The sequence below is a fragment of the Solenopsis invicta genome, chromosome 6, assembly GCF_016802725.1.
Source record: "Solenopsis invicta isolate M01_SB chromosome 6, UNIL_Sinv_3.0, whole genome shotgun sequence".
Lineage (NCBI taxonomy): Eukaryota > Metazoa > Arthropoda > Insecta > Hymenoptera > Formicidae > Solenopsis > Solenopsis invicta.
The window spans coordinates 22,674,876-22,702,115 of NC_052669.1; the positions used below are offsets into that span (position 1 = coordinate 22,674,876).

Sequence of the window (27,240 nt, forward strand, 5' to 3'; positions counted from 1 at the left end):
TAATAATTATAAAATTCTTTATATTATTACAGCAACGATATTTGTGCAACAATTAAATTTGCAGTAAAATAGAACAATTTATAGTTGCTGATACAATGTTTTTCTGTGAATATAGAACTTGATTCAACTAGAAGTGCATAATTATATAGACTTTACTACAAATAAGCAGAGTTTAGTAAGTTAATATATATTTTTTTTCACTAAATTAAGTTAAAGTTAATGGCTTATAAAATTAATTTAATTATGTTAAAAGTTACAAAATGAGCAAAAAATCTAATTCAATTCACAAGCTACATTAAGATTAAATTAACTCAAATCAAAAGTTAATTATGAAAAGCATAATTCATATTAAATTAGACATTTATAATTTTTTAAAGTTAAATTACCCCAAAAAATTATAATGTAGATAAACAAATAAATTTAATAGATTTTATTTGATATTTAAGTTTATATGAAATAACGAAGAAATATTTTTTATCTGAAATATTGTTTTTCGCGTAAATAAATTTGTAGCTTAAGAAAAAATTAATAAATTAAATTTATATGTTTAAAGAACAACTAATTAAAGTTAAAAAATAAATCATTTAAAATTAACTAATTTAAGTTAAAAGTTACCTTTATTATTTAATTTCTAACTTTTAACTAGTTACTACTCAACGCTAATAAGTTAGGACAATTACATACATCCGTCTTACGTACGGTTGATTAACTTATATGATAGCAATAAAGCAGTGATAGCAATGGTACCGTAAGTGCTAGAAATAAGAACAAAGGTTCCGAGTTCGAATTTCAATCGTTTCAATTTTTCCATCCCATACATTTGCAATAACCATTATTCTATAGTTTATTCAACAATTTTACTAAAAATAATTAATATCATTGCATTTTCACATAACTTATTGTCTTTATGAAAACTTTGTAATACATAGTTGAGATGCCGTTTGTTCACCTTACAGTTATTGATATAATTTTTTTTCTTTGAATGCAGGAGATGAAAACCTTCCGATTCAACGAGAAGTGTCATATGCAAATTTATGCGAATTTCGCCGAGTCACAGTACGATAAAGCGAACGCCGCTCCCTCAAAGATTTTAAATAAATTTATATAAATGTTTGACTTTCTCCGCGAAATAAAACGCTGCTCCAGGATGTAAAGAACAACCTCGCGTAACCCGCGTGGCAAACATAGCGAGCCAATATATCGATTTGACATGGCGTGAGGCGGGAAGGAAGGAGAGTGCCATGTGCCGGGTGAAATTTTCGCATGATATTGAGAATCTCGAGGAAAGCTGCTTCGCTCGAGCGAGCGAGGCGCGCTCCAGGAAAAACGAAGTACAGGGCGAGGACTATGTATTTCTACAGGAAATGTCTTTCAGAAACTGAGCGCACACCGCGCTTGAGATCTCGTTACATATGCTCCCAGTTTCGCGGGACGGGGCGGACTCGTAGACGAATGCAAATACGCGCGAAGAAGCCGGGGTAGTAGCCGATCCCACCGAACGGGCATACGCAGCCCGCTCACGCTCATTGCTATTGTAACGCGATACAATCTCACGTAACTACTAGACTAGTTGTTTGGCTGCACAATCCTATTTGCCAAGCAATCGGCCACCGCCGGGCGGCGGCGGTTCGTGTAATCCCTACGGGCTGCTGCCGCTTCCTCGCGCGCCTCACTGCTGCGGTGAGGGTCGGAAGCCAGGGTCTCGAAATTCGCCGATTTTCAGGGTCGTGGCTCCGCCTCTGATCCCGAGGACGACCCGTCGCGTGCTCGCGCAGAATACGCGGCCTGCAAAGTGGCGAACAAGTTGCCCGCGCGTCGCCGCTCGACGCGAGCTGGATGGCCCGCTATATTAACGTTCGGATTCCGCGCAGAAGGGTGATATTCCACCTCGGGTGCCGATAAGGAAACACACGACGCGACGGCGAGGGGAGACGAGACGTGCTTACTGCGGCTGCTGTAGCTACCGCTACTGCCGCTCTGCGCTGCGGATCCTAGATTACGCGTCCTAGTTAGCTCCTAATGTCGGAGAGTCTGTGACGGGTATCGGGGCCCGTCGTTCCCTGTGAATGTGCGACGCGCTAAATTGTCTGGAAGGTAATTATCGGCTCTCAGGGACGCGGACGCTTTGTCGCGCGCGTTGCGCTAGACACTTATTTGTACGCTGATCGTCCGAGGCAGCAATGTGGTAAGCCAGCCGGCTAGCAAAGTGGAGTTACTGTCACGAACAGTATTCGTCGATGACTGATAAAGTTGGATAATTAATGGTAAGATGGCTGCTCTCGTGCTGCTTCGAGGAGGTATTACATAATACTGCGGACTCTCAGACATACAAAGCTTAATGGGGTAATTAAGTAGTCCGTGCTCCAAACGAGCCAATTTTCTCGCGGAAAAATATCGTTGATTTTACCATAGCGATCTCACAATAATTCGATTAATCGATTTCTTACGATTTTCTTTCATTTTTATGTTACAGCGCTTTTAAGGATGTATGTATCGGAAATTCGATTGCTGCAAAGTAAGTAAAATTTGGAAATGTGTTTGATATTAAAGATGTGTGAGTCATATCTCAAAATATTGTCAAAAATATAAAAATTTCATGGAATATTCTAGTTTTACATTGAATATCTGCAGAAAATTTATACATAATTCACTTATTGGTTTAAAAGTTATTTAATTATTTGTTTACTCTTGATTCGTAAAATCGCGTTTTATGGTACTTGTTTGCAAATTTGATGAAGAAACAGGCATTATTGATTAAATCAAAATTTTTACATATACTAATAAAATTCCATTAAATGCTCGTGCAAAAATTCATTTAGATCCACATACTCGTTTAAAGGTTATTTATTTAAAACTGCAGCAAAATATACTAATCTTCGCTACAATGATCATTATAAATCAAATGTTTCATTGTTTTCTACTTTGCAGCTAGTTTCAGGATCAAAATTTGAACATTTGTGACAAAAACTTTTTGTTGATTAAAAAAAAAAAAATAAACCTAAAAACTTTCAGTTTATAAATTTCAATAACTTTTAGCTTGTATTGTATAGCTAAAAACCATCCTTAACATTTCAGATAATCTAAATATATATATATATATATATATATATATATATATATAATATACATAAAAGTTATGTGAATAAGATTATATTTTTATTTAATAATATATTTTGATAGTCTATTTATTCTATTTATTATTAAAAATTAAATTATTTTTTACAACATTAAGAAAAATCTCAGTACTTTAAGTATTCAAAACGATTTATACAAAGTTTTATTGTGATTGTTTGTTTAATTACTTTGTAAACAAATAAATAAATTTTGTTTATTTTACAGAGCCAATTTCTGCATTTCAATAAACTTTTAAATTAATCTTGAATATTTTAAGTACTAAAATAAATAAAGTTCAAATTTTTTCAGTACTTCTTGTTTCATTATTAATTGTATTTTCGTTAAATCACGTGTCCACTTCCTGTTAAAATAATATTTTATTCAGAATATCGTCGCCAAATTTTTTCTACTACTTTCAAATGCAATATAAAATAATCTGTAATTTTTTCAAAATTTTTTGAATGTACATTAAAAATTTTAAAATAACAGCAGCGAAACTATTTGCATTTAACAACAGCGAAGGTATTTGCGTTTAATCGCAATCGCAATGATCAGCCGCAGACCAATGATTTTTTGCTTTTACAATAAATTATAGAGTAAATCGCGCGAGCCCTTGTTTCGATCGATAGTGTGCGGAGGCAACGACCAGGATATAATTTAAACGCGAGGTATTTTCGATGATCGAATGCGGGAAAGCCAAACTCAAAACCGTACCTACGCATGCGATAATTGTCGCAATTAGATCGCGCCGATTGCATCGTGGATGCAATTAAAATTCATTCGCGATGCCGCAAACGCCGATTCGCCGCACCGGTGGCCGAAACACGCGAACAGAAGAAATGAAATTCTTTCATTCAGAACGCTCGTGCGGCGTATATTGCTTTTCTGGACTTTGAATCTCGCCTTGTTTACTTGATTGATATTTGCATTGATATTTGTTACTCGGAAAACGATACGAATTGCGAAAACATGATTTCGAGTACGAATGGAAAAAGTTGTGGAGCAGAGAAAATGCTTGTAACGTCGTGCAATAATTCCGATTATTTCCGATGTTTACGCGAATAAATATCATCTCCTGAGTGGTATCAGATATTTTATATGTGGATAATATGGCCACAACCACTATTGATAAATTGGAAATTTATGACGTAAACCGTTTTGACGGATTTGAAATCGTTCACTTGGAAACGCGATGAAAGTTTTTTCGATATCGATATATATATATTATACATAACTAATAGAGAGAGAGGGTCGACAAACTATTTTGTTTTTAAATTATATCTAAAAAAAATTGGAAATTAAACTTTGAAAACAAATACAAACCAGAAAGTGTCTCTTTTATCAAACAATGTAGCAGTTTTTACAATAACGTTTTGAATTTTGCAATAATTAAGTTTTTTATTTTAAGCAAAAATGAGCATCATGACAGAATAAATCTCAAACCGCCCTGGCAAAAATAGAAGGCTTCTTCTTGAAGCGTCATACAAACGTCTTATGCTCCAATGTTCCAATCTACGGTTTATAAAGAGTTCGATTAACATTTCATCACACTTTCCATATGCTTTTTTTACGTTCCGACGTTTCAATTTACATTTTACGCTTGCTTTATTTTCGCCAGAGCGATATAGCAGTAATGCTACATTTTTTTTCTTTTACATATAAATCATATGTACAAAATACTTACAAGTTGATATATATTCCTGTGAAAATTCCCAGAAACCTTCTACTTCGATGTAAGGTAAGGTGTCCGGACATGTAACGGATGCGTAGCCAAGGTTGTTGAATCTCTGTAAAAATTCACGACATAAAGTAATCTAATTATGTAATTAATTGAAATATATAAAATATAAAATATTATTTAATTAAATTAGAAATAGGCTAATGAGAGTCAGCGTAAAAAGTGCGCAATTACACGTATTAATATACAATCATTTATTCATTTCTATTACAATCGACTCACTTTGGAGTCATCTTCAGCGTATTAATATAAATAATAAAAGTCAAAATATCTAGCCCATGGTATAAAGACAAGAGTAAGGCAAATATGCTCTTGCGCATATTTCCGAAAGCGCCAATCAGGAATTTGTCAAAGCCTACGTCACACTAAGCAGCAATTTTAAACATCGATTCTGTAGTAGTTATTTATGAAAGCATTTTGAGCAGACATTTTGACTATTTATGAAAAAAAATTATATTATTAAAAATAATAATTAATTTTAATTAATTAATTAAAAAATTTGGATTAATAATTAATTTTAATTTTGTTATTATTATGCAAATATTTAAAAACAGGTTTTTTATTAGTAATTTTGATATTTTTATTTTGTTTTCGTCTATGATTTTCAGGAACATCTTCAGTGACAAGAAGAATCGTGCAGAATGCGTCCTTAGGCATGGCGCAAGAACTTTATCAGGGTTTAACTGGTCTTGAAATGAGTTTGCTTGGTAATTGCTTAAAAATAGTTTTATTACACCAAGAGTGAGCACGTGAGCCTAACCAATATTAATACACGTATCTCGGTCATTTTAATCAAAATATATTTTTGCATATGTATATGTAATATAACTAAATAAGAAAAAGAAAATTTTTCAATACTTTAAAGGAACTTAAAGTTAATGAACATAGTTATCTTTTTATGTCGCTTTTTCTTTTCTTTCCCTTTTTTCTCTTTTTTTAAACTTATTGCTTTTATTAAACTAAATTAAATTTATTAAACACATGTATATATTTTTAATGTATGTAAATTTAATAAAATATATTAATGTGTTTTTATAATAAAATGTATTAATATATTTTAACTTTATTACAATTATTAATTTACCAACATGTAATAACGCAATAACAAGAGAATTATATTTTATCTAATTTATATATGTATTATGTTTCCTTTAAGTTAATGGATGTTTTTTACAATTATTAACTTATGAATATGTAAAAAGCAATAACAAAACAATTATATTTTTTTTTTATTTTACATACGTATTAGGTTAAGAAAATGCAAAGCATCTGCAAAAACAAGTATTTTTAAATTATTGCAGGATGCTAGAAATAGAACTTTTTGACTTAATCTTTCACGTTACAAGTCATTGTATTTGCATGCAAAAAATAATTCAATAATCAATAATTTTTTTAAAATTATGTTTAATAAAGTTATATTATACGAAGCAAGTAATTGTATTTGAATGAATCGCGCCCAAACACGCCAACGATCATATTCGATTCGTTCCGACTTCATACGAGTATGACGTAAGCTTTGACAAAAGTGGTGGAAATGCGCAGTGGTCTAAGCATACTCTTGTCTTTATATACCATGATCTAGTCATCGAAAACGGGAAACAGTGGAGTCACTAACGGTTTGCCAAATCCGTCGTGGCATCTTTACCCGTGGCCGTGTCGCAGGCAATGACACTTATCTATGTAACTATCATATATTTTATTTTAAATTATAATATCATTATTAACAATCAAAAATATAAAAATATTTTAAAATTATTTCAAAAATAAAAAAATATGAGCTTGTAAAGAATGAATCAGTGTCCGGAAAATTTGAAAGGCTTATCTTTAATGCTCTAAATTCTAATGCCGTAAGTTTCTAAATTCTAAATTATAATATTCTAAATTATCCTGCTCTTTCTTATTTGCTCTTGATATTACCTTCATAGATACATAACATTTCTTAAAAAGTAGGTGAAGTATAAAAAATGGTAATTTACAGTTTGAATTTGGAAAATCATTCGATATTTACGCGAAAAATACATTCAAAGAGTGTAGACCGCTTTCTTATCACAAAATAACAATACATACATATGTATTGTTATTCAATATACCGGGTATATATATCGAAGCATAGAATAAACCTATGTCTAGTTTTTTTCTTTTTCATCTATTTCTGAAGAAGACACTAATGAAATTTAATCAGACATAAATTATTAAAGTGTGTAATACAAAAAAGTATAGAAAATATAAATTTGACAAAGAAAATTTTTAGTTCATCGCTTTTCGTTATTAAGAAGGTATTCAATTGTATCGGGTCAAAGAAAATAAAAAAAAAACTTTTTACATGTTCTTATAATCTGTAGAACACCTCTGTAAAATATTTTATAAAAATTCTGAACATTCAAGGAGTTTCAACAGCGAAAACCAAACGCTGCACATTATCTATATAAAATTTTCAATACAAACTTTAAACGCGATTGTCTCGAAATGTGTTAAGTTGTTGAAACGTATAGTTGATCACAATTTTATTCATGATGTGACTATTGTTGTTTATTATTTGTTGAAGTTTTAGAACAAATGGCTCATTCTACTCAAATGACGTGGGTAATGATGGAGGAAGAAGATCAATTGATGGCAGTGTGGCCGGATGTTGTTTGCAATCTCATGGATGCAACAAAAAGTTTAAATATTCCCGACGTTACCACGTGGATGGCAAAAGTAAGTAGTTATACAAATACTAATATAGAATAATTATGGATACGGATAAAAGGCAGATAGATAAAAATTTATATTATTAATGTATTTATATATTTGTGGATTGATCAATCGAGCTTAGAATAAAATTTTTCAAGATGTTACATATAAACATAGTTTAAAATTGAATTCGCAATATAATTATAAATATATAAATTTAAAATAAAATTTTACGTATAATAACGATATACAAATTTATAAAAATGAATCAGAATTGAAATTTCAAAATACCGAAAAAATGAGTGTGTATATATATATATATATATATGCTCATTTTATATTTTCAGCGTGATTTTTTAATCGATCACCTAATCGATTCTTTATTTTTTATGCAACTAAATAATTTTTGCTATTACTTATCATAATCGAAAATGTCATCAAAACTTTTTTAATTTTAAGAACAACTTATTTCAATAGGTGTCCGCGATGCCATTCTAGCAAACACAAAGTTACCGTCGTATTAATATTAATTGTAATTTTCCACTAAGCAATGTTACACAACACACTCTACATGTTACATTTACATTATTGAATAAAAAATTATGCTAACATTAACATAACGATATTTATATTTGCTGGAAATGTTTTTAGTGCAAAAAATCCTTTTTTTTCATGTATAATATCTAGTTCAGGAATTACAAAACACTTACAATTCAAATCAAATTCAGTTTAATAATTAATAAATTTTTTACAGAACTGAATTCATCAACTGATTTCAAACAGAAGTTTGCAATTAATAGAATGCAAAATAATAAGCATAAAAATTGTTACGTAACTAATAAAAGTACCTGTGTGCTCATATCGTTTAATCAAATTAAGCTTTTAATAAAGAACAGATCTGTTTAAGATTATATAGTAGTACTCAAGATATTTACATAAATGTGAGAAATTATGAAAAAAATATGAAAAACATGAATAATTTAACACAAATTAAATAGGTATTTGTAGTTTCTGTATACTGTGATTAAATAATTGAAGCTAACAATATTAATCGAATAATTTTTAAAATCGTTGAAAAATTATTTCTTAATGAGGTTGCAGACAGCAAATAAATAATCTCTCTTGTTTTAAGAGTTAAATTTGATTTGAACTGTAAATGTTTTATATTTCCCAAACTAGATATTACACATTGAAAAGAAAAAGATTTTATGCTCTAAAAGCATTTCCAGCAAATATAAATATCGTTATGTAAATGTTAGTATAATTTCTCACTCAATAATGTAAATGTAACATGTAGAGTGTTATGTAACATTGCTGAGTGGAAAATTACAACTAACACTAATACGGCGGTAACTTTGTGTTTGCTAGAATAGCATCACCTATTGAAATATGTTGTTCTTGAGATTAAAAAAGTTTTGATGGCATTTTTAATTATGATGAGTAATAGCAAAAATTATCTAGTTGCATAAAAAGTAGCGAATTGATCTGGTCATAGATTAAAAAATCACGCTAAAAATACACGAAAAATAACAAAAACAAGTAAAAATGTGATATTTTTAAAATCTAAAACGTGATTTTTTTGAAATTATTGGTTAATGATGCTTGATGATGGACTCTGTTCCCGTTGAGAATAGAAAAGTTATCGGACAGAGCCACAAAATAGTCTTTACAAGCAAAAGTAACCACAAAAAATAGCCGAAAAAGGTAAAAAAGCAATTTTTGAGGTATTTAACGGTGTTCTCATAGAAAAAAATTCTGAAATAAATCAAGGAGGTAGTTTGCATAAAAATAATTAAAATATAGAAATAGCAAGTCTTATGAAAGACGAGATATTACAATTTCAAATTTTTTTTTCAGCTTGCAAAATTAGAATTTCCTGTCAAAATAGAAAACCAAAATTTGTAGTTATGTGTTTGAATAACATTCACCACTAGTTAAAGTTTCAAATCTATTCATTAAAAATTCGCAGAGTAAAAAATTATTTACCAAAACATATTTTTTTTTAAGGTTGTGAGCGATAGAAAAAAGTCCGGGATTTGAAAATTTGGGAAACATAGTTTTTTTTAATGACGAAAAAATGACAAAAAAATGCGTCAAATTTCAGACAAATCCATTGAGGAGGGGATTGTAATCCTCATTCGGTTAGAGCCTTTAAACGAATGTACAGACTGATATACCATTCTATTACACATTTTATTAAACATTTCTGTTACAGGTATTAGAATACAATGTTCCAAAAGGAAAGAAAACTCGCGCTTTAACGTTAGTTTATGCCTATAAGCTACTAGCACCAAGTGATCAACTTACAGAAGAAAACATTCGTGCAGTACGGATTTTAGCGTGGTGTGTGGAAGTGGTGTGTAATTTTATTCTTCTTTTCTTTATGATACTGGTATGTTTTACAAATTCAAATGAGTCAAACGCGGGATATGACATTTCAATTTATTACGCCTTTAAAGACAGTATAATGTATAATGAGCGACTTTAATTAAAAATATAAAGTTTAAAATTAAATATATACATATATTTATAAATAATAATGTCGACAATTATTGTTACACAGATGCAAGCTTTTTTCCTCGTGATCGATGACATCCAAGACGGATCGTTACTTCGCCGAGGTCAACCATGTTGGTACCGAAACAATAATATAGGTTTAATAGCAATCAATGATGGCATAATGTTAGAGAACTCTATTTATTATCTAATTCAAAAGTACTTTAAAGGAAAAGACTACTACGTTAATTTACTAGAAACATTCCACGATGTGAGTAAGAATATCTTTTTTTCCGATTATAAATACGTCATGCTAATTTATCTATTCTTTTTCTTTCGACCGAGCAATTATATATACAAATATTTCAGACTATATTGAAGACATTAATGGGCCAATGTTTAGATTTACTCTCTACCAATTTAAACAAAAAGCCAAATCTGGACTTATTCACGATAAATCGATATAATTCCATTGTCGAATATAAAACGGCGTATTATTCATTTATTTTGCCAGTAACCGCAGCAATGCAATCAGTAAGAATCTTTAGATTTCTCCCAGTCAAAAATAGTTTACAAAAACAACGTTGAAAATAAATCAAAATTTTTAGAAATTTTTGTTGATTTTGATTGACTTTTTATTACAATTTCAATTAATTTTTTAATAAATTATTTAATCTTCCAAAATAATATTAATAAAATTATTATATATCACATATATATATTAAAAACGTTCAAAATTTATCGAACTCGCTTTAAATTCTCTATGCAGCATTTTGTTACTAAAAAAATTTCGAGTTTTCGCTAGTTTTAAATCAACAACATTTGATCTTAATGTCGAAACAATAACGTTCCAAGGAAATATTTATGACTGGAATTATACACGAAAAGACTGATTTGCTTTAATAGTAATAATGAACATTACTTGATAGGCTGGAATAAAAGACCCAGAGATGTATAAACAAGCAAAAACCATTTTGTTAGAAATGGGACATTTATTCCAAGTCCAAGACGACTATTTAGATTGCTTTGGAGATACAGAAGTCTCTGGCAAAGATAATACTGATATACAAGAGGGGAAATGTTCATGGCTGGTTATTGTAGCTCTTCAACGCGCCACTCCGGAACAGCGTAAAATTTTAGAAGTGAGTAGATGAATTATTTCATCACGCTGTTATGTCAATCTTTTATTTTTCTCTGCGTAGGAATGTTACGGAGATTCAGATCCAGAGAAAACCAAACGCGTGAAACAACTCTTCATCGATCTGGATTTACCAAACATTTATTCCATATACGAAGAAGAGTCATATAAACTACTAAATATACATATACAACAGGTGTCAGACAAGCTTCTACATAGTCTTTACCAGTTTTTATTGAAGAAAATTTACCACAGAAAATCATAAAATAATTATTGAAGAAAAAGAAACCTAAATATTTTATTAAATATACTTTATGCACATTAAAGTATTTAATAATATGAAATGAGAAGTATTCTGCATTAATATCCAAGAGTATAAAACGTTATTTTAAAGTGAAAAATATCAAAGGACCTTTTAAAGTTTTATGTACAGAAAAATATTTTACTTCGAAAAAATTATTAAAAATTTTTAAAGGATTTGATATTATTATTTCTTAAATTATTTATAATGTTTTCCATGTTTTATAAACAATCAATTATTTTATAAAACAGCTCGAGTATTTTATAAAATATCTCTTTTCTAATGTCGCGGATAGGAAATTTTATATTTTATAAAAGTTTTTAAACATAATTATTGCTTTGGAAAAATTTTTAATAATTTGTTATAACAAAAAATTATATATTGTACTATGACAACTTTTAACGATTTTCTATTACAAGAAGCATGTAACACATATACAACTACGAAAATTATTTGTATTGTTTATACATAAATGAAAAATTTTTTCATGTATTACGTATAACATTATTCGATAAAAAATCTAACATTAACACTTTGCAATTAATTAACGGCCAACAGTGCTATTGTTATGTAACAATATTGAACTTGATTAAAAAAACACACACACACACACACACACACAATACAAGATACTTTAATAAGTGTTTTTCTATCGGCACATATATTTACAATAAGAAATGTTGGTATCAGGTTAGTTTGTAATCACTTAGTTTGTATCACAACTGTAACTTCTTTCAATCGGATAATGTGACATGTACACGGATTGTAAAATGTTAAAATTATACGATATATTTTATTATTTTTCAAACTAAATATTATTAATAATTTCTAATAACAACGAAAAAAACGGCAAAGACGAGTCATCATTAATCATTTCATTTAAATGTTTCCTCATTTATAATTAAAAAAAAAAAATAAAAGCATACAAAATAGTAATTACAGTTTAAATTTAAGAAAACCATTCGATATTTACGTGCTAAACACATTTTACGCATGTGTTTAGCATGTAATATGTAAACTGCTTTCTTATCACAAAATGAATATACATATGTATTGCTATTCAATATACCGGGTATACGTATATAGAATAAACTTCCGTTCAGTTTTTCTCTTCCATCTTTTCCTGAGAAAAAAGCTGATGAAATTTAATCAGGCACAAATCGTTAAAGTGTTTGATATAAAAGGTCTAGATAATATAAATTTGACGAGAAAAACTTTTAGTTGATTGCTTTTTGTTATTAAGAAGGTATTTAACTGTGTCAGATAAAAAAAAGAAATTTTTTTTGCATGTTCTTAATCCTTATAATCTGTAAAACGTCCCTGCAAAGTATTTTATAAAATTCTGAACATTCACAGAAGTAGAACAGTATGAACCGAACGCTCTAAGTTATTTTTAATTTGGTACGTTATCTAATCTAAAGTCCCTAATTAAAATTTAATAATTTTTTAAATTATTTAATTAGTATGAATAAAACAATTATTTTTAATTTGGCATATTATCTAATCTGAAGCTTCTAATTAGAAGCCTCTTTTCCGCGTTTTTAATTAATCATAAATTTGTTAATTTAATAAGTTTTTTTAATTATTTTATTTAAATAAAATAATTGCATAATTATTAAATTAAATCATTGTATCATTGATTAATTATTATTAATGTTTATTAAATTTGTAAAAGAATCATTATAGCATTACGAGACTTGAGAGCTACAGCGTACTTATACTGTAACTTTCAAGACTCATAACTCGGAAAGTACTAAAATGAAAAACAACTTTATTACAGTGTTTTGAAAAGCTCTTGACACCAGCTATTAGATTCTGGATAGGGATTTCATTAAAAAAAAATTGATATGATTTTGACCTGACGCCTTTGCGGTGCCATTCAACATCAAATCAATGGTACCTCTTATGTTTCCTTTCTAACTCTACAACTTTTATTTGAAACATTTTTCTATATTTTTTGTATATTTCGAGATATTTTGATGTCAACGTTAAAATAGAACATCCTGTATAATCGTACGTAAACCTTCCATTTTTTCTTACATGTTTTTGTAGCCCTTGTCAAGACCTTTTCAAAGCACTATAAGTTTATCCACTTTGGATTAGCTGTTTCAAAATTATCGACTATCTTATAATAAGGTGTTGGCGACTGTATGTAAATCAAACACAAAAACTGTTCGCTTTTTTTTGCTCTAAGTTTTACATGTTTCGTTTAGCAGATCATAAGCTACAATATATGAAAGAATCAACTGATTTTACCGGGATCCAATTTTACATAGAATTTGTGTGTGGTTCTTTCCGAAAAAAGCTCCCTGCAAGCTTAAATGAAACTCCTTGCGAACATAAATGACGCTCCCAGAGAGGATCTCAAACACGGACGTAGGAGCTGCCGGGTAGAAGTTTGTATGGAGCTTCCCGGAAACTATTTTGAAGCTTCCAGGAAGCTAAAAAAAAAATTGATTTTTTAATTCTCTACGAGCTTAAATGGAGCTCTCAGGGAGTTCTCAAAAATAGACGCAGGAGATCCGTGCGAGTTCTTTTGAAGTTCAAATAAAGCTTACAAAAACTTGATAGACTCCCTGGGAGCTCCCTGAGAGTTCTTCGTGCTGTGTGGGGTGTTACTAATTAGAGTGACGTTTCTTGCAAACGTATGATATACTATTTTGGGTAATAAATGCAATTTTTATTCACAAAACGTGATTGAAATAAAGCAGATGGACGGTCGAGATCAGTTGGCTCATATGCAACGGTAAGCGTCGTAATGCTCAGCAGATTAGTACATTTAGTTTTAATGATATCAAGTGAATGACAACCTGTCACATGTAAATGATAAACTATAACAATGAAATTCAATTTATGTTAGTGTAAACAAAAAATAAAAATCGTTACATTCTGACTATAAAAAACATATTTTTGCTCTTTTTTTTAAAGTAAAATAACTACCAAAAACTTATTTATTGCAAAATATTTCTACTTAATAAAATGTTGCTCAAGGTGCAGATTGCGTGTATTTTATACGAAGCCCCGAGCTTTTAGCCAATTGACTCCGGTATCGAGGCAAGATGGCCATGTGGCTGCATGTTTATATTTTGGTTATTACAAAACAAAACTATGATCAACAGGATCACAGTAGACATTAATGTGTAGAGCAAGATTATTTTTGTCACGTCTGCACAGATAATAACAATAATTAACTGTCTGAAAAATTGTAGCTTCGAAATTTTTAAATATGAAGCGTTCAGCCCCCATCTCCCCTACTTGAGATAATTTTAAATACAAGAATAAACTATGAATACCGGTCTGTGAATACCGACCATAATCTGTTTTGTCGATAGATAGGCCAGTTTACGCTGTATCCCGATTTTACGTTTAAAATTACATTAGAGAAAAATAAAACAGAAAAACGAATGAAACAAATTCAAAATGTTACAATATGTAAAATAATCTAATATTGTAAAAGCATATTCACCATTGTTTAAACTACGAAATTTGAAAAAAAAAAATTGTGCGGATTTTATTTTCTTTTGGAAAATTTGTTTTTAGTAAAGTTTATACCGAAAAAAGCTACAATATATGTAATAGATATGGGTTTTTACTTATTTAATTATTCAATTCAAAGTGAGAAATGAACATGTCGAAATCATCATTGATGTCAATTTCATTATCATTTCTCGCTGGGAAGTAGATTACGTTTTTATCAGACTTAATGAAATGCAATGTTCAGTTTCCGAAAAATAAAAGATGTCGCTTTTAAAAAGCTTACGTCGGTATTGGCGACTTTCCTCCTACTTATTTTACAATAATTTAAAGTCAAGAGTGAATTTAAGATGTTGATCGCAATGCAGCGGGAGGGAATTCTAATTAAGCCCTAAGAAATCCATAATTACTCCTGCAACCTGTAAATGTTATGTTGTGCATCCACCTGAGCCTGTCGCTGCAGCTCGCAAATGAAATTTGATTAAATGTACCACGCGACTGATGTAATTAACTTCCGTGGGTCACGAAGTCCCATTAAACGTTCTCTGGCTTTCATTCTTAAAATTCAAGCGCGAACGTGTTAACTTGCGCACGTAACGCTCGTCGCGAGAAACTTTGGAGTGATTACCTTAATTCCGCCTAAAGGGTACTAAATGAAATTACATCATCATTACTCCTTATTCAGACGAAGGAATTGCGTTATTGTTAATAAGGCTCTCGTGTTGTGCAAGACTTTACACACAGCTCGAAAATTACACCGCCCCAGCTATGAGATGCGACGAGCGAGCGCGCGAGTGCGCGCGTTCGTTTCCAATTACGTCGCACAAAGCGCGCGTCGCGCCGGTTTGTTGCATGTTTATTGGCCTCTGCGGTATAAAATAAATTTTATTGCCAGTTCCGTTAAAGGGAAAATTACGCGAAAAACTTCGTTGCGTCGCGGCGCGACGCGACGCGACATGGCGCGGCTCGGTGCAGCGCGGCGCGACGACAGGCTAACAAGCGCTTGTTAAGCGAATGTGTAATTATAATCTAATGTAATTCGCCCCTGCGACGTGCCGCGCTGCGCAGTCTTTGAAAGTGGAGCGTGAGTGCCGCTTAATAACAGTAACGAGAGCAATTTAATGTAATGGACGAAAAAGAAAAGAGCGGGGTTAACGCCGCGCCGACGGCAAGGAGGACGGTCCCGCAAACGGTCCCGACCGAACGGCCGGCCGTCCGGCAGTGTCGCGTCCAAGTATTTTTGAAAAGGCCTCGCCCCGAGATTAATTGCAATTACATTGGAGCGGCCGATTTAACGATCACTCTCCAAGCCGATCGAACGTGGTTCGCGAATGCCTCAATTTGTCGAAATAAAGTCGCTCGGCGGGAGGGTCGCGACTTTGAGCGACGACGGCGAAGAGCTCTCGGGAATGTCTAATCGCGAATTTCCCGATTACGTGGCGCAATCTGCAACAGACGACGACGACGACGACGAAAGGGCGCCTCGCGTCTGTAAAACGTGCTCGTGTCGGTGCTTTGTTGCGCCTTCGAAAGTAAAACTGTCTATTGCCCGGACTCGATTGTTTTCCGTTTATACGGGGGTGGAGAGGAATCGGTCGGACGCCCCGCAGTTTTCCGGTAAAACGCGGCCCTTTGAACCTCCCGGCTTCCGCGAGCGCCGCATTGTATCGCATTTTCCGCAAGTAACAGCTATGCTATTTCGCAAACATGCCCGAGCGCAACGGTGCACCAAGGGTCTTTCTTATTCGCGATTTACGCGACCCCCGCACGTAGCCGGCCAATTTTGCGAGACACAATGCGGCGGGAGGACCTTGCACGTGTCGCGCGACGTCGCGGGACGACCCCATGGGCAAAAAAGAAAGTGACCGGAAACGCGCGCGAGTGTGTACGTGTACCACCCTGCAGGCGGACCGAGCGGACGAGAGCGCGGAAGGGTCGAAGGGCGGAGGGCGGAGGACGGAGGGCGGAGGACGAAAGTGACCGGTGTATACGCCGGGAAAACACGCGAACGCTTCGTCGTCCATTCCACGGGACTCTCCTTTATGTGCGCCATTATTTCTATCCAATAGAGGTTGAGTAATGCCGCGTAAGGTTTTCTTTTTCCATCTCCCCGCGCGAGTTCCCCCGACGGCGCGTTACTCTTTTATGTTTCCTCCCCCTCGTGCCCTCTCTCTCCTTTTTTCCTCTCTCCCTCCCCCGCCCCGCGCCGCCGCGTCGGCCCATCCGCTGCAGTTTGTAAGCCTGCCGTCCGTCTCCCCCAACTCCCGCAGCAACGTCCCGCTGCCTCTTTCTGGTACGCGAAGAAACTTTGATTATAACCTGGCAGCTACTTTCCCGTGGTAAAAGTCTGGTCTGGGTACCTTAATTAATTTACGTTAAGAGACTTCGCGGAAAGGCAGGTGTACCGTACGATTAAATGGCTTAGAGCGTCGCTAATGGGTAGTAAGCCGGTGTACCCGGCGAATACCGGCGGCGATACAGGGGAGAGAAGTAATAACGTGGATGGCAAGCGTTCATGTTTATTTCATACACGGCTAATCGCGCGTATTTTAAAGGATCTGGCCCGCAACCGATTCGTCTGACATCGCCTATAAATCGCAATTTCGCTATAACGACGTGTCGAAATATTCTTCGACATGAAAAAAAGAATACGCTATCCATTTATTCTGGTGCAATACTCTGCAACCAGCCGTACCTTCCAACTGGAAAGCATCGGTATAATAAAAACTCATTGATATTCGCGTATGCAATCAAGTGATTTCAGTATTCGCGAGAGCTCGCGAACAGTTGCGGTAGCGGGCATTCGTACTAAAAGAATAGCGATCTCGAGCACACGCGATTTATATCGGGTATCGGACACCTTGTACGGTTTAGCTACTAAAAGAATAGCTCAAAGCACTCGAAAGTCCAAAGCACTGGAAATCAATAATTGATAAGAGGAACGATTCTTCTTGTCTAGCGAGTGTGGACAGCAATTCCCGCTTTACCGGAGAATAGATTTATTGTTTCTAAAGGTGGTAGCCTAGAGCGCGCCTATTAAAGGTCGCCTATTTTGGGAAATTTAAAAAAGACTGCTGTACTCATTCTTTTGTGCCTTTACACATCCACCTGTGTATATTTAGTACGCTGAGAAAGAAAAGCTGTTAACTTGAGTAAGTTTTTCAACTTTATTAAATTTCTTGATTAAATTTTTTCAAGTATTTATGCATTTAATTTAAATACATAGAAACTTGAACTTTAGTTTAAGCATTTATATATTTAACTTAATACATACTCGTAAATAGTTAAAGTGAGAAAATTTAGTCTAATTCAAACTTGCTTTTTTCAGTGTAAACATCTGCAAAAAATTCGGTTAAATAGTAAACAAAAATGAATTAAAATGGATGAATTCGTTTTGACATTATCAAACTCCCGCTTCAGATTTTTCAAATCTATTTTAATCCAAAAATAATATAATATAGATATGAACACATCCGAATTCAATATAATGAATAGCTCATTTCGTATTTCAATTCATTTGAATTAAAAAATAATATAATGGGAACATGAATCCATCCTGAATTCAAAATGATGAATATCGCATTTCGTATATCAATCCATTTAAGTCCATTTAAATTCAAAAATACTCCGAGACTTCAAAGCATGAACTTGGATAAATTAAAATAAATTATAATTTTTAATTCATTTGAATTTACTTTTATTTGCTGGGTATTTATTAGGATTTATATTACTTAAATTTAAAAACATTTTTCAAGTTAGCTTCAGTAATTTCTAAGAAATCGTGTTAGCGAATTTGTAAGTCATGTATATTTGTAAGTCATGTATTTTTAAATTTACATAATACAAAAAGTAATAAACATTTAGCCATACCAAAATTTGTAAATATTTTTTAAATATGTAGAAGTAGATGTGTAAAGACATAGAAAAACATGTATGCAATAATTTTCTTTTAAAAAGTTTTGTTAAATTAATAAATTTTTTCGAGCTCCAGATTAAAATATCTTCTTAATGATATTTTGCTTATATAATACGAGTTAAAAGTTATCGATATTTAAAAATTGAATGCTGAACCAGCTCCAAAGAAGAAAGCAACAAAAAATTTGGTTTTGGCAACAAACCTCACTCTATTTTGCTGTAGTACGTCCTTAGTATCCTTTGAATTATTCAATACTTGTTCAAAATTATTAAATCAGATAATTCTTCTACATCTAAAATATATTTCTTCAAATTTTAAACTAATTCCTATCATTTTTTCTTAATATCTGTTTTAGTCTTGAATCAACGCGATCACATGTTTTCCATAAAGTAACAGGTAAATTCAGTGCAAACCAAAATTATTATAACTTTTGATTACCTCGATAAATCGATTCTGAATTTTTTTTTATAAATCTCCAAACATGTGTAACAATAATACACTCTGTTAAATTTTTGTCAAATTCCTAATATTTCAAAAATAGATATTAAACATCCTTCGCGCAAGACAAAAATCAGAAGCAGGAATGGATCCTGTTAAGTACTATAATAACAGAATTCCGTATAATAATATCCTATATACGATTTAATATTCTAATTCATGATTATCCCTGATACGACACTTGTCTCGAGTATCACGATGTTTCAAGAAATAATCGCAAGTATAAGCGACAGGAATTTACAACAATTACGACGCTGTAATAGTAAACGTACGTGAATGAAATTAAGATAGTCGAGATTCCTTCGGGATCGCGAGTTCCGACGGAAATTTCGGGTATTTCAAATCGGCGTAATTAATGAGCGGTGCTGGCGCCGATATAAATTTCGAGAATATATCCGTCGACCGTTCTCTAAAACGTCCGCTAAAATTGACAGGCAATGCGACCGCGTGCTTTTATCAGCGGGATTCGTAAACGGGTTACTCCGCGGACGCATTGATGAAACAACCAATTATTTTCCTCGATGCATTCCCCGAGACAATTGAGTTTATGCGGCTGATCATATTTTCGTCCTGTTCGCGGGGACGTGAGCTTTTTAACGGATTTGTCAATCGTATTCATGTAAAATCACCCGGCCGACGATAATCCCGCCATTGTGCGAGCTCATCAGTGGGACGCATCTCGTTCGCATTAGCTGGCGGTTGCGGCCCTTTCAACCACCCGCTAACCTGCAGCATTGTTTTTACTTCTGCTTTTAATTAGCCGCTCGCGAGCGTTCAAGTACCTCAATGGTTTCAGCCAACTTTCATGCCGCTGGAATTTGAATAAATCCCCTTTATACGTGGCATAATGCTAACGGATTAGCGCAGCGCGCATAGTTCTCCGAATAATGCGAGTCGATAAAGCGAATCTTTCTTCGTTAATATCAATCAAAAATCAACGTATAATAGTACAGAATTTATGAATATAGATTGGAAAAATTTTGCTAATTGAAAAAATACTTTCTTTTTCATCCCAACGACAAACAATTAAATAATGCTGTTGCTTTGACAATAATACATTTATTTTTACTTAACATGCAACTATTATGCAAGTAAGTTAAACGTGGTTAAGATTGTATTACATCTCAAAGTATTATCAAAAAATTTTTTATTTCATAAATTATTCTATTATTGGAAACGAATAATACGGCCTTTCCTCTCCCCCCCATTTACATTTTGTACATTAATTCCATTAATAATCAATATTTTAATTTTAATATTTTATTGAAACTCATAACGATTACATTTGTGCTGTTCATTCTAGACTTAGTTATAAAATATTCAAATTATGAAATATTTATTACGTGGAATATTATTTATAAAAAATATGGTGACATTGCAATAATAAGTCGAGAAAAAAAAACAAAAATGATAATGTGCCCCCAGCTATCCTTCCCTACAAAAGTATAGATTTAGCTTTAAAAAACTGGTTTTGTTTAAAAACAATGTTTTGTTATAAAATTATACATTGATTCAGAATAAAGGGAAAATATTGTAGAATATATGCAAATGTATGTGCGCATACAAAACTCTTCCGCATATAGACTGCTGCACTGAAAATCTATAATACGCTTAATGTAAATTACAGATTTACGGTAAAACCACAATAAATTTTATTATTAAATAATTTCTTCAACATAAAAACTTCGAAAAAAACTGTATTGTTGAGGAATTAGCATTTAAGGAGCGATATTAGCAAAATTCCATGTTATCCTTTAACTTTGTATAATTTAAAATGTATACAGTAAAAAAAATAAAATAACAAAAAGTACTAAAAATATATATTTTATAAATATATGTTTGTTTTTATCTATACAGTGAAGAAGTTGAATAATACCATAACATATATTAATATTAATATATAATATATAATGCATATTAATAAACTATCAAAAATAATGATGATGATGATAAAACTATAAAATAGTGTATATTTAATAAACTTTACAGCATTTTTTTTTTATAAAAACGATTTATTTCTTAGTTATTTATTTATTCCATCATAAGTTTATATTGCATTAAATAAACGTCTTACTGCGTGTTTCAGTTCTCTAGTCTCTCTTTACCTGCTTCCTATGACATCTTTTAGGCGTACATCCTAGGCATAAAGCGGATTTTTAAGTGGTAAATTTTAAAGTGGGCCTTATCTAATGATGGATTGATTTCTTAATTATCCAACCTTGCAAATAAGTTACGAGAGTTTGTAATGTATTGCAATGCAAGATTTCCCTAAAAGTCGTTGATCAAGAGACGGTAGTCTCGCGCAGCGAGAGAGACTCCATATTACGTGCACACCTCTGTTAAGTACCCCACTCGGGTTGTTGACCGCTCACGGTCCCGCAAGACTGGCGGCACGTCGCGTGCCGTCTGGGCCGGCCTCCCCACTCTCTTCGGTCATTCAACTTGCTCAAGGTGCACGTGACCGACGGGGCGCACGTGCGCCTCGGACAAGTTGAATGACCAAGGAGAGAGTGGGGAGACCGACCCAGTCGGTGCGCGGCGTGCCGCCTATCTTACGGGACCGTCCTATCTACGTCCATAAATAACAGACAGCCGACTTTATCACAGCAATAGAGAAACGCCGGTTGTACACACAAGCGGATGTGCCGCGACGGATCTGCTACAGTGGATCTGTTACCCACAAACAACATGAGTAAAATGTGCAGTGAATCCGCTGCAGCAGACCCGCCTACATTGAAGAAAAAATAATCCTAATACAAGCGTATTTAATGTTAAACGGGCGCAATTCTATTATTTAAATAAAGTAAAATTTGTTTTTAATGTAGAATATCTTTTTGCTTTGTTTTAAGAATAATGTAATTTGTTTTAAGAATAACTTAATCGCAAATTATTTATTCTTGGCGCTATTCTAAGCATAAAATATTTGTAGATTAAAGCATTCATGCATTTCTTTAAGAATTCATTTTTTTTTTGTGTAATAGAAAAAGAAAATATTAAATGTAAAAAGCCTTGGTATTTTTTGAATTTTAATAATTTTTAGTTAGTATTGTAGAACCCCAAAACATCCTTAAATAAAAATTTATATTAAACTCCTGCATTAAGACACAATGAAAGTAGATCTGCTGTATCACTTTAAATCTCACTTCGATGTCGGGCGATATAAGTTCGTAGCCGGAGTTTCCCCGTAGCACAATTGAGAGCGCCGCGCCGCGCCGCGGCGGTAGGAAACTTCGACTTCGAACAGTTTTACCTTTCGTGGCTACGCGAATAAGGGGAATGAGTAAGAGCTGCGACACAGAGGATCGAAGTCTAGCGCTTAGCTTGATTTATAATGGACTGGAACAGAATCTACCAACTAATACGTAATTGCATATAGATGCTGATTTTACAAAAACTACAAGAAATAAACAGATCTCTTTCACCATTTAACCTATTCGACTAATTTAATCATCACATTTGTCAAAGTAAGAACTAAACACAGTTTTTCATTAGAAGAGGAAGAAAAGTTTTATAACATTTATTTGTAACTTGTGTTAACTTTATTCATAAAAATAATTATTTTCTAATTCCATTAATTATCGGACATCACTTATAATTTCATATGAGGTACAACAAAAAAGAAATATTAGGTAATGTTGAAATTGCTGTTGACACTTCGGCGAATTAACCCTTAATTAACTTAATGAGAAGTTAATAAAAGAATAATAACTAAGGTGATATTTATAGTTCAACCTTAGGTTCAAGTTTGATTTTAAGTCTGGTCGATGGTAGTTTTAAGACTTTAACCAATAAATTGATCGTACAGAGATAGGGCGGAGCTTGAAAGGTCAGCTGAAAAATATCAAAGGTGTCGATGCCATATGTCTCTACTCAAGAGTGGGTCGTATTTGAAATACGTATTTAAATACATTTTGTATTTTGTGTTTACATACATTCATTAGAGTAATTTTATATTTTGTATTTAAATACTTTTCTAAGAGTATATATATATTTTTTTTTTTAATTTTGTGTGTGTGATTTTAATTTTGTGAGTTTTATTTGTAAATACACTTAAATTGTAAAAAAATTATTTGGTAAAGATTAAAACCGCACTATTGTTGATTCAACCTAGGATTATGTATAAATATATTTCTGTATTCATTTCTCAATGAGCCAATTCAACAGACAGTTGAGTGAGCGCTCGCTGTTATTGACGTATTCTTCTAGATTTAAAAGTCTGATTGGATGATCTATTATAGAAGAATCAACATACTGTTTGCTGAACGCATCCATTAAAGGTATAGATTTATTTTATTTTGAATAACAGTGTGATTGATCTACATGAATCCCGCTCTAAACTGCAACTGATATCATTTTTCAAAATATTATTGTTTTTAAAACGCAATAATAAATTAGGCACTAAATTAAATAACTTTTAATATACATATTATAATACACAGCTTCTAAATTTAATTTTAAAATTAAAATGCTATCAAAACCAAAATTCCCGCAAAAAATAAAGATTACATAAATAAATTAAACACGTTAGATAATTTTAATTAAAATTGATAAAAGGTATTTTGTATTTAAAAAAGTATTTACCAAATATTATTACGTCTTTCTGTATTTAAATCGTTTTAAAAGTATTTTATATGTTGTATTTAAATGTATATACTCGTATTTTTAAAACATGTTGCATTTAAATACAGTTTTTAATGTATAATATTTTGGCCGCTTCTTTCCTTGCTGTACATTCTTGTGTTGCGCTGAAGGAAAGGTTCTGCATTGCTCGTGCGCAGGGCGATCGTCGCGCGCAAGCACCGCGTTCGTTTAATCGCGACGCGGTTAAGGATATCGGCTCGTCAATCGTAAACGCGCGGACAAGAAAAAATTGCCGACCAAACTTGGCGACAACTTTAATCGATCATAAATGAATGCTCGTGCGCCGGTCCTCGTAGCCTGAGGCACGCCGCCCGCATTCAGAAACTTCAGAGGCTCTTCAGTCGTTAACGGAGTTTCGCCTTAACGACTGGCCGCTTCGATAAATTTCAATCCGCCCTCAGCCACCCAACCAGTTCCTTCCCCTCTTACCCGATCTCGGTCTTATCCACCCTCGCGCGCGCGCGCGCGCGCTAGCTTTCCAAGACCCTACGACGACCCTAGGATGCGCTGTGCAAATATGACCCAAGTTGACCCCGGGACGAAGAACTCCGGCAGAAAGCACTCGCGCGGCCCCCTCCTAAGCACCCCCGGACGCAAGCACAGCCAGCGAGTTTGTCTTTGGTATTAACGGGTTTTGGTATAGAGGCTCGAGAGCTGTGCAAGAGCGAGAGCAAGCAGGCGCGGGCGGGCGCGCGCGCGCGCGCTCACGGGGCGTACAGCTTTAGTACCATAAATTCCCGGGTACGCGAACTCGCCGCCGCCCGTTAATATCGCCCGCGGGAAAGCGGTTTACGGGAACCACCGTCTAAACCTGCCCACCCCTTTGTTGTATTTACTCCGTATTTACTCCTTTTTCCGGATCGGCTCGAAAGATATCGCGCGCGGGCGCGCGTGTTGCCAGCTAGGTAGGTGGATCCCGGGAAAATAGTATTAAATCTCGATGGGGATGGTGCGCCCCGTCCACCCTTCGCCTTATTTTATCGCGCTTTCGGGCGCTATAACGGGGTGGAGGTCGGACGGGGTGGCCGGGCGGACCGCGACAAGCGGTAATCGATCAATCGTCGACGCTGAGTGAATTAGTATCCTCGATCTCGTACAGCTCGTATCCCACTCCTTAATACTGACACGTGGATTACACGGACAGAAGTGAGAAGTTATTGAATGATATTATGAAATACATCGTGTCAGATGGTGTTCGATATTAAAGGAAATGCATCTAGTTTCATAAATCAAACGGGCCTTCAGACTAATTTCATGCGCTACTTCTAGAAACTAATAAATGTATAACAAAATAATATATAATAAAGAATATAATGTTCGCTTTATAGAATATGTTATAGTGGAGAGTTGCTGTATGTAATATCCGCCTAAATTGTACTGAATCGATATTTTGGATTTAATATTTTGTATCTTTGTACTTTTGTACAAGCAATATTTAATGATAAAAATATGAAATAAATGGAAAATCAGTAATATGGATAAAAATTGAACAGATTACATCTTGTTTTGTGTGTGCTAACAATTTAAAAGATTTAAAATATTTTAAAAAATCTGATGCAACTAATGTTAATTTTTAATCAGTTTACGTATTTGATAATGTTGTCACGCAATTTTGATACTGAACTTTTATATTTTCGTAAAAATTTCGTATAATAATTTATAAAAAATTATTGTAGGATATTTTTCTTGTATATACATATTTGCAATAATTATAAATATTAAACTAATATATGTATTATATCATATTTCTTATTATTGTGAATTTATGTATTATAAAGATTGTATTAATTGATTTTCGTAAAATCTATCAAGTTTCTTGTAACGGAACACAAATTTTATTACAATAACTAATAATAAAATCAATAAATGATAATAAACCTAATAATATAAATAAAAATAAGTTTTTACTTTATTATTATTGCAATGTATTAATTATTAAATATTTAAGTCTTTTTCCCATAAATTATTAATAAAGTAAGTATTAATTATTAATTCCATATATTTTTAATTATTTTAATTTATAAATTTATAATACTTTCAAAAACAACATGATTTAGAAGACCCATAGATACGATTTAGGCGGTCGATTAAATCGTATTTTTCAGCAAAAAACCTTATCATAAGCTTTTATGTATATTAATTTACTATTGGCCAAAAGTTGAACATTGTATCAATACCTGAAACGTCAAGCAATTTCCAACATTATTCATTTGCGTACAAATCTGTACGCAAACTAAATAAGAAATGTAATAAAAAATAACTTATATAAATGAAGTACATTCGGCATCTCTTCCCTATATATAACTGGGAACTAATTGTCCGGACACAGAATGTGGAAATTTATTTTATATTACAATGTACTAAATATTATAATTATTTAGAAAAATGTCGAATAGAGATAAAAATCCTTTTCAGTGATGCATTTTCGTTAAAAGTTTGTTTTTAATTTGTAGCAGTAAAATAAACTCTTAATATTTCGTGTCTTCGGGTGATTAATATCGTAATTATATGTAAGATTATTCTTATTTATTTAATAGTACTCTGTCACAATTTTGCACACATCTTTTACACACATTTTCAGAGTTACATAAAAATCAATAAAGATAAAGATAAAAAGAACAATGTTTTACAATGGCAATTTTTATTAAATACTTATTATTATTTTATTAATTATTATTAATTTATTAAATCTTTCATTCTGATTCTGCTAATAACAGACCAAAGAATTTTTTCAGTTTGAACACTTTTGAAGTGGGTCAGAGTGAGAAGGAGAAATAGAAGGTATCATGTGGAACGAATGGACAACGAAGTCCAGTTAAAACAGCAATGAAACGGAAGCCAGACAGCTGACGACTGTCTACCGAGAAGACCACCTAAGAGTTGGAAAGACAGCTGGATATCAACTTTCAATGAAGAACAGGAATAACGCGCAGCCGAGGTAATGTTAATTACAGAACATATTCCTAAAATAAGAGGGAAAAAAAAGGAACACAAGTTTGCTTTTAGTGGAAATGTATCACTGGCAAAGGTTCTACTTTCAATCAAATTTTTTTGTAAAAAATATTTGGTGAATTTTTAATTAAAAATAAACTCTCAATATGTCCGAACAATTGGTTTCATTACTACATATAACATAACGTAAATATATTTTTACTACGATATTAAATAAACTCTAAAGAAACCTACTGGCAATTTCTTTGTATTTCTTTGAAGCGTAATCTATGGAATCTTGCCAGTTATCTCGGTTATGT

The 27,240-nt window shown here is 32.8% G+C and overlaps 2 protein-coding genes across 6 annotated transcripts in view; one reads left to right on the forward strand and one right to left on the reverse strand.

The window, feature by feature from the left end:
- The window catches only part of LOC113004002, a 152,797-nt gene that overhangs the window by 78,794 nt on the left and 46,763 nt on the right, over positions 1-27,240 (reverse strand). Inside the window, exon 3 of the mRNA XM_026135863.2 lies at positions 4,799-4,901. Coding sequence (XP_025991648.2) covers positions 4,799-4,901 — 103 coding nt within the window. The remainder of the gene's footprint in view (positions 1-4,798; positions 4,902-27,240) is intronic.
- Positions 1,779-11,636, forward strand: LOC105202514 (farnesyl pyrophosphate synthase). 5 transcript variants are annotated; one of them, XM_026135858.2, is made up of 8 exons: positions 1,779-2,094; positions 2,474-2,515; positions 7,398-7,549; positions 9,741-9,881; positions 10,089-10,292; positions 10,391-10,555; positions 10,951-11,163; positions 11,224-11,636. In XM_026135858.2, exons 1-8 carry the CDS (start codon positions 2,067-2,069, stop codon positions 11,422-11,424), a joined length of 1,146 nt encoding a protein of 381 aa, XP_025991643.1. In that variant the 5' UTR covers positions 1,779-2,066; the 3' UTR covers positions 11,425-11,636. The 5 variants fall into 5 exon arrangements, with proteins under 5 accessions (XP_025991643.1, XP_025991644.1, XP_025991645.1 ...); XM_026135859.2 differs by having other exon boundaries at positions 1,782-2,343; positions 11,224-11,424; XM_026135860.2 differs by lacking the exons at positions 1,779-2,094; positions 2,474-2,515 and adding an exon at positions 6,389-6,532 and having other exon boundaries at positions 11,224-11,424.

Excerpts from the sequence above, each read along its gene's own strand:
- LOC105202514 (XM_026135858.2), top strand. The coding sequence starts at position 2,067 with ATGTGCGACGCGCTAAATTGTCTGGAAG. Across the intron at positions 9,882-10,088 it reads TAGCGTGGTGTGTGGAAGTG|ATGCAAGCTTTTTTCCTCGT; the intron begins GTGTGTAATTTT and ends ATTGTTACACAG. Across the intron at positions 10,556-10,950 it reads TAACCGCAGCAATGCAATCA|GCTGGAATAAAAGACCCAGA; the intron begins GTAAGAATCTTT and ends ATTACTTGATAG.